Source organism: Cyprinus carpio, chromosome B4 (genome assembly GCF_018340385.1).
Source record: "Cyprinus carpio isolate SPL01 chromosome B4, ASM1834038v1, whole genome shotgun sequence".
Classification (NCBI taxonomy): Eukaryota; Metazoa; Chordata; class Actinopteri; order Cypriniformes; family Cyprinidae; genus Cyprinus; species Cyprinus carpio.
In genome coordinates this window covers 32,673,782-32,685,485 of record NC_056600.1, presented here as the reverse complement: position 1 = coordinate 32,685,485, position 11,704 = coordinate 32,673,782, and the positions used below count along the sequence as shown (strand labels likewise).

The 11,704-nt window shown below is 35.6% G+C and overlaps 1 protein-coding gene across 1 annotated transcript; it reads left to right on the top strand.

Annotated features, from left to right (window-relative positions):
- The first annotated feature begins 1,191 nt into the window (after positions 1 to 1,191).
- On the top strand, positions 1,192 to 11,047 carry LOC109094807 (gastrula zinc finger protein XlCGF8.2DB-like). Its single transcript, XM_042722945.1, has 2 exons — positions 1,192 to 3,265; positions 8,839 to 11,047. The coding sequence occupies exons 1-2, from the start codon at positions 3,181 to 3,183 to the stop codon at positions 9,891 to 9,893; spliced, it is 1,140 nt and encodes a 379-aa protein (XP_042578879.1). The 5' UTR covers positions 1,192 to 3,180; the 3' UTR covers positions 9,894 to 11,047.
- The last annotated feature ends 657 nt before the right edge of the window (positions 11,048 to 11,704 follow it).

Below are 11,704 nucleotides of genomic sequence, written 5' to 3'. Positions count from 1 at the left end.
TCTAACAAATATGTGAATATTTTGAATAAAAAAGGAAAAATGACATAAAAGCAGATCATCATTCATTCAACTCTATTGTTGCTGCGGTGTGTCACGTGACAAGCAATGACGCGTCACCATGGAAACCATAAAGTGACACATTCTAAATAACGTTTGCCTTGAAAAACTCACGCTGGGGAGTCAGCCAGAATATTTTAAACTTATGTGTGAAAGGGTTAAATGTTTAGCTAGTTAAGTTACAGCATTTTTCTACAGTTGATTATCCTGTGCAGTGTTGCCATATTGGGCGGTTTTTTTTTGTTGTTGTTTTTTTTCCACCACTTTTCAACACAAACTGACGCCCCTAGCGGTACCCATTCAGGGCACCATGGCGGATCAGGGAACTCGGGAGGCCATGGCAGAGCAAGGGATTAACAAAAGTTTTTACTGAATAAAATTCAGGATAACTGTATTGTTGCACCCATACTGCTTACTTTAAAATACTGTATGACAGGAACAGCAGAAAGGTGTGTCAGGAGGAGCCTGTAATAACAATGTTTAGAAAATATTCAACATTAAATAAATTGTGCAATTATGATTTTGACATTAGACATCAAGGAGCTTCAGGTATTTATGTAGCTGTCTAGGAATATATGAAGCCTCTCCCCACACCAAAAAAAAAAAAAAAAAAAAAACGTGTCCAGTTCGTCAAACAGTTGATACTCAAAATTTTTTCCAAGGTTTGCAGGTCTGCATAAGGCTGAGGAAACACATAACACTGGATAAAACATATCTATACATAATACAGTTGATTTGTATTATTATCATCATATGTGTTCTGTTCATTTGTGGATCATTTGTTAAGATGTTTAAATGTGAATATTAAGATCCTGGTGAATATATAAATGGATAGAGATAATAACTAATTGTTTTATTTGTTCATTTAACTGTTTTTAAAAGCATAGCTCAGTAGCTTGTACGTGTAAGATACAATCATGTGGTTTAATTTGTCTAAGTATAATGTTTTACCCTTTTTTTTCCCTTTTTTCCCCTTTTTTTTCAATACTGCACTTCTCAAGAATCAGTGATACTACATTCCCATGTTGCGCAGTACGGTATGAATGGGACTTTTATTTTGGTCTGGCGCTGTGACGTCATAAAGCTGAGCCGCGCTCCTGCAATATGTTGTGATTCGCCTGAAGAAAGGTTTGTGGTTTTAAGTTTTTTAATCAATGCAAACTGTTTCGTGAATTTAAGCGTATTTACAAGCTATGTAACGTTTAGTAACGGAATGTGCGTCTCATTTAACTCCTTATATCGTGAATCAGTACATCGTAAACCAATTCAAGTAACGTTACTGGAAATAAGTGAAGAGAGAAACCGTTTTTTTTTTAACTACGAGTCAAATGAACCAAATCATTCGTAAAAAAGATTCACTGCTTCGGTCAAACCGTGTAAACGCAACGAGAACAACAAACACAAACGTTTAATGGGTGGACAGTAACTAAGTACATTTTTTGAGTATCTGTACTTGCGTATTATTTTTTTCTGGTAACTTATGACTTTAACTTTACTACACTTGAAAGACAAATAATGTACTTTTCACTCCACTACATTTCTAACAAGGTCCACCAAGTCGAAAGTCTTTACTATTTAGCAGCTTTGAAAGTCAGTTGGTGATTTTTTTTCTTCTTCTCTAAAACGTGACTTTATTCTTTTTTTTCAGAAAGTCTATCAGTATGTATGAATGTGAGTGAATGATTCCTCAAATTACTTATATAATTTGAATACAGTCTTACTCTTGCCTTTCTTATATGCCTGTATAATAACCTGCACAATCTGATTGATCTCATCATTGATCAGCAAAAAAAAAAAAAAAATCAAAGGTGCCAGAAAAGTCCTTGGGAAAGCAAACTTTACTGCAAAAGACAATTATTTTGCCTTAGAAAGTCAGCAGAAAGATAAATGGCATTTAAATTTAAAAATGAATATATTTTCCTTTATAAATGTGAAATCATGGTAAGTGTCACCTTTTGTCTTTATTAGCTATTGATGTTTAGTGAACATCTGGGCAAATAAACTGCTTACATCCTTGGATCCTTTACTAAAGACGGCCTCCTAAAATCAGTATAAAATTACAGTGATTCAGTGCTTTAGTCAGTCTCGATGACTGCAGCGCACACAGTACCATCTCAATCAATAACCCGATGAAGATTTGCTCAGTCTCCTGATCTTCACTTCTGAGTTTACTATAGCAGTAACTGTATATTGCAAGTATTTTGTTTTCAAAACTTTTAACTTCACTAAAATCATATAACATTAATCAATATATAATATAATATATATATCTCTATCTCTTAGGATAACTGTGAACTCTTTTTGATCCACTTCAAATGTTGTGGGAGTAACAAGTGAACATGTTACATGGTTTTTGGCAATTAAAGAAACTGAAATGGTAATAATCAATGAACCATTTTCATTTATACTGCAAAAACTGTAATTTATGCAAAACTGCTCATATAAAAGAACATTAACACTGAAATCAATAAGATCAAACACAGACCACCTTTCCATCCAGTCCTTATAAAAGACAGATTTGTTCATTTTCAGTGCGTGTCTGATATTCATAGAGGGCTCATATAGTAAGGAAAATAGTTTATAAATCAGTTTCCAATAATTGAAATCTAGCAGATTAATCGGTAACTTATGTATATTATAATCACATTTTAGCATAGATTATATACTGCCAGTTTTAATAAAGATTTTCATTTAGACAGTCAATCAGTGGTTTTAAACTCACGCTGACGACACCTGCTGCTCAAAACAGTGCAAATGCAATGAGAAAAACAAACACAAACGTCTAAAGACAACTTCTACAAACCAACTTTAAATGTTTTCATGCAAGTGGAATCTAACGAATATTAGCCTACAAATCAGAAAAATCCCAAATATAAATCTTAATGCAAATATGAAACTTGTATATCATTTGTGTTCTGACTGCTAGTTTTTGTTTTTTGTGTCTTAATCAGGTCATTTCAGGCCATCACCAATCACTCTGACTGACTCCCTCACCAGTGTGCTGACTACTGAACCAGGGAGCTGATCGAGACACAACCAAAGATTTAGTTTGGATTTTATTTTTATTATTATTATTATTATTATTCTCACCTTAAACAGGACAAATAGGACACTATTGTAAAGATGGCGTTTATTAAAGAGGAGAGTGAAGACATAAAGATTGAAGAAATATTCAGAGTCAAACATGAAGATACCGAGGATCAAACAGGTTGGTTTTTATTCTCAAAGCTGAACTCACTCATTTGATTCTTATTTAAATGTCCAGCTGTGCAGAAATAAATGATATTCTTGAAGAATGTCATGAGTGCCCTAATTGATTTTTTTTTTTATATGACATGGAGCGGGTCGCCTCGTGAACAGTAGGCTTTTTGGTGTGCCATATGTTGTCCTATAAATAATTGCAATAAACAATATTTTATGCCTCTAATTACATGTTTACAATATAATAGCATAAAACAAAGTTTTGATTGTTTAAACATTTAGACTTAGACAAGGCGCTGGACTCCCAGCTTCTCCTATCATGTAGCATGTATCCTATTATTTTTGCTTGGGATCCCATCATGCGGCAACATTCTGTGGAAAAAGATTAATTTTTCTTTTTTTGTTCTCTTTTTTTTAGTTTATATATACATGATTTAACACATGCTACACTAATAACACTAACACAATTGAAAAAATGCAATCACACAAGGGCCTGAAATTTGTTTTCGAAAATGGGGAGGGAATTACCGCTCTATGCACTCAAGTCTTGAATAAAATTCTCTTTCGCAGCCTGTTGCGCTTTAATGTTTTAAGTGGTAAGACTTAAAAAGACATACAAATGGTAAACTTTAGTGGTGATGCAACAATGGACAGATTGGGCGAGTGTCAATTCTGTCGACTCTCCTGAAACGTCACTAAAAGTCTCTTAAAGTGCTGATGTGAAGCCATTTCTACATTCTGAGAGAGAGACGACTCCGTGCACTGAATAAATCATGCTCTTTGTAAAGGTATGTACCACAGCCATATTTCTGTGGGAAACCTAAATGTAATTATGTAACTATGTATAATTTTATGCATTACCCACTATCCCATGACAAAATTTAGACACCGCTCACATATAACAAATGAAACCATGTTCAGGTTTGAATAAAAGGTTAAAGAACTTTTTAAGACCTGCACTTCACATTTCAATCCACATTAAAAAAAAATTAAGAAAAGGGATGAGTCAAGTATTGATTATTATATTAATTTAAACAATTTTTATCAATCATTATATTAAATAGCATATAAATATATCTTAGTGACTTAATTGTCTTTTTATAATGCATTAGCTTCTTGTTGATCCACCGGTTCAAATTTAAAAATATGTGGCAAAAATAGCAGACTGGCTTATTGAAAATGCGAATTCGTTCTCTGCCAGCAGGTTTCACATTTGGAGTGGCAGAATATACCGGTTCCCTGGTAACGGCTGTAAATAAAGCAGCAGCGCCTGACTTAGAAATTGCAGCACTCATATTTATTCAGTGAAATTGTGGCCTTTTTAAGTTTAATCGTCATTAATCTATACAGCAATTCTTGTCTTTCCACTCCCAAATTAAGAACCTATTATAATTAAGACTTTTTGAAGGACCCATGAAAACTTTAATAACATTCAGTGCAAAAATTTCTGTCATGCATGTGGCAAAAATGCCTTTAAATTACCTTGAAAATTTGAGGTAAGTGCAACTCTGGCATCCCCGTTGTTTGTGCGCAGTGGTGTGATGGCAATTTAGATACAAATACAGATTTCCAAACATATAGGTATCCCCTTGAACTTCTATATTTTCCCTTGAAAGATAATCCATTTACAAACTTGAATTGAAAATATCGTTTTCATGCTCAGTTTTTCATTTATTATTTGCTAATGTTAGTGAATGTTTACGTTAATGCAAGTCCTACTATTCTGTAATTAATACGATGAGCGGTTGGAAACTAGCGACTGCTCCTGGTTTGAGATAGTAGTAACATCATAAACTGAAAGCAATATCTATGTGACTTTTCAAATGTTTTAAAATTGATCGTCCGAGTCTAATATGATCCAGTGGGCCTTACTAAAAGACACTGCGGGCCACCAGTTGCCCATCTTTGATCTAATAAATCTAAATCTGCAGCCATTTGAAATTTCATGTTTTAATTTCAAAAGTGTTGGTTTTCCAGTAGATGGCAGCAATCTTCTGCTAAACCATGGGATATTTTTCATGTTATCTCCATGAATGAAACATGGTAGAAACATAACTTAACATACTTAACGTTTAGTAGAAACATAACTTAACATACTTAACGTTTAGTAGAAACATAACTTAACATACTTAACGTAACAAGCCAAAATCTCCGGTTTCGCTGTCTACACGACAACACTGCAACCAGAGTTGCAAATCTTCACCTTGGCAAAAAAAGTTTGGTTTCAGTGACCTAGTCCTGCATTTGGATGAATGGCCAAACTGCATAGAAAAATGCGGTTTTAAAATTAACCGTGTTCTTGTGGACAAAGTCTTAAAGATTCAAAATAGAACATGCAATGAAATTTATTTTTACTAAGTGTAAATATCCCACCTTGTTGGCAGAGGCTATTTACATTAACTCCGCCCACTAAAGTGTGATTAAGCTAGTCACTACAAAAGACAATAGTCTAACAACGGCTCCAGTGGGATAAATGGTAAAGCACGTATTGAAGGCGTTTTTGATGCGATCGACCTGAGTTCAAATCTGCCTTTTGCCAAACTTTTTTTTTCTCCTTCAAATCTCATATCACATCGGAAAGGAATTTATTTTCAATAAAAATGAAGGAAATAATCAAAAAGTTGAAAAAGTATCAGGAAGGGTTAGGGTAGGTGTAGGAAGGGGCTTATATTTTCCCAATAAGGTGGCACCCATTTAATAATTTGAATTAAAATTATAATTTACACTCAATAAGTTATTACTGTTTTGTAATGTACTACAAAACTGAGTTGCAGAAAATTTCCACTGTTTTCCAAAAGTAGTATTAACAGCGGAAAATCCTACTATTTTAACAGTGTAAATAGAATCTATAAAAAATTACCCTTAATGTAAATAGCATATTTACTGAAAATATTGCTGTTTTCACTTAATGTAAATAGAATCTATAGCTGTTTTATATCTATAGCTATTTACACTAGCGGTGATTTATACTTGATATTTCCACAAGTTTGCTTGGGTGCATGTGGCAAATATGACGTCATCATGGTGTTGGCAGAAGTTCGCTTTGAGTGCGTGCGACCTCATTTCGCATGGCGGTGTGCACAGCATATTTTTGTAACTTTCTGCACAGCTCTGCTTCTGAAGATGCATGACTTCAGGGAGACTCTATCCAAACAGGCACGTCTTTAGCAGAAATTAGTGTTTTTTTGTGAAAGTCCCTGAATAATGAAATTGTTAATGAAATGATTAATGAGAAAAAAATATTTTATTGTTGTTCAGTTTAGTTTTATTAGTGTCATACATTTTATCCATATAAAGTATTTTGTTTTAACTGCACAAATGATCTCAAGCTTCACAGGGTTTTACATGATTCTTTGATTCTTGTGTAGTGTGTCCTCCAAATGAACCCACTACCATTTCAAACAATAGTACAACGCTGAGTGCAACAAGTATAAACGCCTCATCCGTTTGGGGAGGTGTGTGCACAGTCCATGGAGGCTCGCGCTGCGGAGCCAGGAGAAAGTATAAATCCTGCTTCAGTGTAAATAGACTCTATCACTATTTAAACTTGGTGCAAATAGCCACTGCCTTATTTTTATTAGTAATAGAATAGCAAAGACAAAATAATTTCATAGAAATAACAACTGCAACAGACTTTGTCCATGTGCTCGAGAACATATGCTTCTAGGTGTTATATCTAAGCCACTGAGCCATTATCTGGAACCTCAATCAAACTAAACGTGAGCAGTGAAAGAACTAGAAGAAATAACTGCTACCATACCACACTTTAAAAGTGAGAGAGGAAACATGCAATCTGGATGCAGACAAACTCATGAAGACAGTCATTTAAAAATGCTGAGTAACAAAGACAAAATCATTTTATAGAAAAAAAAAAATCCCGCTAAACATTAGGTATTCAGATTCTCAAATATGTAAATAAATGTTAAAGTGTTGGTGAATGTTATATGTTAATGTGCATAGTTGGTCAGTAAATTTAGGGGCTATGTGCGCTATGCAGATTTTATTTACAACACATGGATTCATTCATCCTGAAAGAAATGAAAGTGACATGAAGCTAAGTGCCTGTTAAAGAGGGAGCATATTTTATAGTTAAATATACAATGCACATTTGGTGAAAGAAACACTTCATTATTGATCATTATTGCTGCTTGCCCACCTCAGATTAATGTTCAATTTTGCAAGGATTAATCTTAAATTTAGATTAAATCAAGGTTCATCTAATAATTCTGTAGCACAAAACTTTAAAACTTATGCAGGTTTACATTGAAGCCATGTTGCGAGGCCATGTTGCGCTGCTTTAGAGAAGAGGAAGAGTTGCTGCCATGTCATCAAAACTAGGAGTGCACAGAAAAATCTATTCATATGAATCGCGATTCTGTCATCTAACGATTCTGATGGATTCACAAGTTTCAAAATGAGTGATCTAAAGCAGCGTTTCTTAATCCTGTTCCTCGCGTCCCCCTGCTCTGCACACGCTCTGCTCTACTGCATCTCTCTCTCTCTCTCTCATTCAGATCATCAGCTCAGCTCCAACAATAAACTGTGTTCCAATTATAAACTTTGTGTATAGACCGATATTTTTCACATACCTACGAGAAGCATTAAACATGGATACGCATGCGGTTACCATGGTAATGAACAATACTTGCTGGCAAACACTTATCAAGGTCATTGCACACCAAGTCTGAAATTTTAGAATGCGGTTTTTTTTTTTTTTTCCCGTTTTTTCATATTTGTCATCCTTTCCTATCAAAATGCTCACTACGGATGTGAAAACGCAGAAAATCGAACCTGATCTTTCTCTTTTTTTTATGTTGGATGAAATTTTCGTATGCAGTGTGTAAATGTGATTGACACAATGGGAGGTCATTTTTTTTTTTTTAATGTGTGAAAATTTCGGATGAGAATTTCAGACTCAGTGTGCGAAGACCTTTATGGTTACAAAGTAAACAATTACTTTACAAAAATGCTACAACGCAATCATTTATTCTGCTGTATTACAGCTTTAATCAGGATAAAATGTATATTAAAAGGAAACATAAGCAATAGCATTTACAAATAACAACATATCTAAAAGTATGAGACAACAACAAACAAAAAAACATACCATTCTGTGAATGCAGATCCATTCCTCATGGTGCACCTCAGTGGACAAACAAAAGAAGTGAGGAATATGTTTAGCATTTAAGAGCAGCGGTCATGGTGAAGATATGGCGAGCACCGGTGATCACGGCCATGTCTCTCGTTTGTCATGCCCACTGTGTGTCTGCTGGGCAGCGCTACACAAATCATTTTATTTGTTTTTTTTTTCTTAGCTTGGTTCTTTTGTTGCAAGTTATGCTATTACTCCATTAATTTATACTACCCTAAATGCAGTCTCTGGCCTATTGCCAGTCAAGTGCTACAGCGACCCGTCTAGAGTGATAATGATCTGATCATGTGTGAGTTTTTGCATGGCTTTGACCTTTCTCTTTAGGTTCCGCTTTCTTGCATGCCATCATTGGTTGCTCATGTATACAAACATTGGTCAAACTTGCATCTCAGACATCTTAAATTTTTATTTGTCTTTTTTCATCTTAGACCTGATGGTGCTGAAAGAGGAGAGTCAAGAAATGGAGGAGAAAAATCAATATAAGAATCAACATGATTTTATAACTGAAGAAAAAACTTTTTTTAGTTGCTCACAGACTGAAATAACTTCAAGAAAAATGGATCAAAAGACAGTAAGGAATAGTTATTGCACCTGCCAACAGTGTGGAAAGTGTTTCAGTCAAAAAGCAACTCTTAAAAGCCACATTAGAATTCATACTGGAGAGAGGCCTTACGTATGCCAACAGTGTGGAAAGAGTTTCACTCATGCTGCAAACCTTGGAGGCCACATGAGAGTTCACACAGGAGAGAAGCCTTATGCCTGCCAACACTGTGGAAAGTGTTTCAGTCAAAAAGCAACTCTTAAAAGACATATTAGAATTCACACTGGAGAAAGGCCTTATGTATGCCCTCAGTGTGGAAAGAGTTTCACTCATCCTGGAAACCTTGCAGGCCACATTAGTGTTCACACTGGACTGAAGCCTTATGCCTGCCAACAGTGTGGAAGAGGTTTCAACCAGAAAAGAAATCTTAACTCCCACATGACAATTCACGCTAGAGAGAGCCTTTTTACCTGCCAACAGTGTGGAAGAAGTTTCACTCAAAAAGGAAGCTTTAACAAACACATGAGAATTCATAATGAAGAGCAGCCTTACACATGTGATCAGTGTGGTAAGAGTTTTGATCAACATGAAACCCTTGAGGTCCATATGAGGACTCATAGAGAGAAATCCTACACATGCCCTCAGTGTGGAAAAAGTCTCGGTCAAAAACAACACTTTAAAGACCACATGAGAATTCACTCTGGAGAGCAACCCTACACATGCCCTCAGTGCGGAAAGAGTTTCAATTATAAGCAAAACTTTGAAACCCACATGAGAATTCACACTGGAGAGAAGCCTTTCACCTGCCAGCAATGTGGAAAATGTTTCAACCGGAAAGGAAACCTTAACAGGCACATGAGAGTTCACACTGGAGAGAAGCCGTTTAATGTGGTCACTGCGGAAAGAGTTTCAGACATAAAGAAGCCCTTAAGTACCACATGAGTTTTCACATATGAAATAACTGTTTTTATGTCATCAGTGTGGAACATTTCACAGACAGGAAACATCTTAGGAACCATGTAATAACACCAGAGAGAAGCCTCACTGTTGGAAGGAACCTCACTGTAGAAAGACTTGCAGAAACAATGAAAATTTTAGGTTCACAGAAGCAACACTGATGTAGTTCAAAATACCCAAGCAGTGGATTTAGGCCACTCTGTCCAGATTTTTTCAAGGGTGGGGGTCAATGGGCAGGTAAATGCATGGGTTTTTCTTTGATCTTTTGATCAAATGGACAAAATATATTCACAAAATTTATGTGAATGAGACAATGGAAAAAAAATAAGGACAGCAGCAGCTTTTGTTTCTGCTGATAGCTGCAAAAACTGATAGCCGCAAAACCACACCAAATGCTGTAGATGCATGTTAGAAGTGAGGATTGGTGGAGAACATTGTGCTTGGTAGGTTTTTTAATCTTCAGACCACACTTACAACTTCAGCTGACCAAATTTGTTTCCCATCTGTAAAGATTCTTCCCATTACGTTTACGCATTAGATCAGTGGGCAGAGAGTAGGCCGTCTTTTGTGGCTGTTTGAATACATTTCACCACATGAGTGTTTAAATCACAAAAGCAATCCGGTCAAATGCATTTTCCACTATCTGGAAGTGGTTGAAAGTTGTCAAGCTAAAACGTTTGCACCTGTATTTAGAGTTCTCTGTTTATGATCAGATCTTAATTACAGGGGCTCGTTCTTCGTACATCGCTTATTACATCCGAGATGAAATGTCACATCCAAGATGATATCATAGCGCTAATCAGGATCTGGCTAATTCGGTTCTTCAAAGCACCTGTTGTTGATGATTAGTATGGCTGGATTGAGTTATCTGAGATAATTGCGCGTGCATGGGTGGGTTTAAAAGGGGTTATGTATCGATCCTCAAAACCACGATCAGCAATGCAGTGATTGGCTGGCGGCAAGACGGCAACCTAATGACATCATATAATTATAAAAGTCCAGAAATTTGTCAAGTTTTTCGTCAGGTGTCTTTTTTAAGGAAACAGCCCAGCGAACAAAACGAAATGTTATAATAGATAAATGAAATGTGCACTTTATGTGTATTTATTAGGGATGCGCCGATCATGATTTTTCATGGCCGATTCCGATACCGATTTTTTACAAGCAAACCGGCCGATTCCGATACCGATTTCCGATTTTTATTTTCTTTAAGCAACAAACAAGAAAGAAGGAAAATATACATAAACAAGATGTTTATTTGGTATTTAATAGGCCAAACTGGCTTTTGGCTATTGAAAAACAATAACCGTAACCATCTGAAATTAACGGCAGTAACTGCTCAGTAAGTAGCCTACATTCAATACAAACATAGATGGTACAGACATCAGCATTTAGCTTTTGTTTTTGAATTGGGTTGAAACTACAGAGAACTGGCCTTAAATGAAAAGATTAACTGTAACAATGTGAAATTAAAGGCAACAACACAATCAACACACATTCAATAAGATGTTTCTTAATCAGCATTCAGTATTTGTTTTAGTTTTAAAATTTGGTTTTAAATAAAAAAGGTCTTTACCAGTGAGACTAAATAAAAGTATAAATTTAAAAGTATAAATTATTGTACCTGGATCAGTAGGATGCTCTTGTAATAAAGAAGCGGTGGTAGCGGACAGATTTTAAGTATCAATTCTGCTTAAAAAGATGCAATCTAATCCTGGTTACATGAAATTATGCCTGCTCCCGAGCAGGTTTAAGCTTACAGACCTGTTGCTATGACAGCAACTCCGGGATGAGCT

Coding starts and splice junctions, on each gene's coding strand:
- LOC109094807 (XM_042722945.1), top strand. CDS start 3,181: ATGGCGTTTATTAAAGAGGAGAGTGAAGACATAAAGATTGAAGAAATA. Junction 3,266..8,838: donor AGATACCGAGGATCAAACAG/GTTGGTTTTTAT, acceptor TTTTCATCTTAG/ACCTGATGGTGCTGAAAGAG.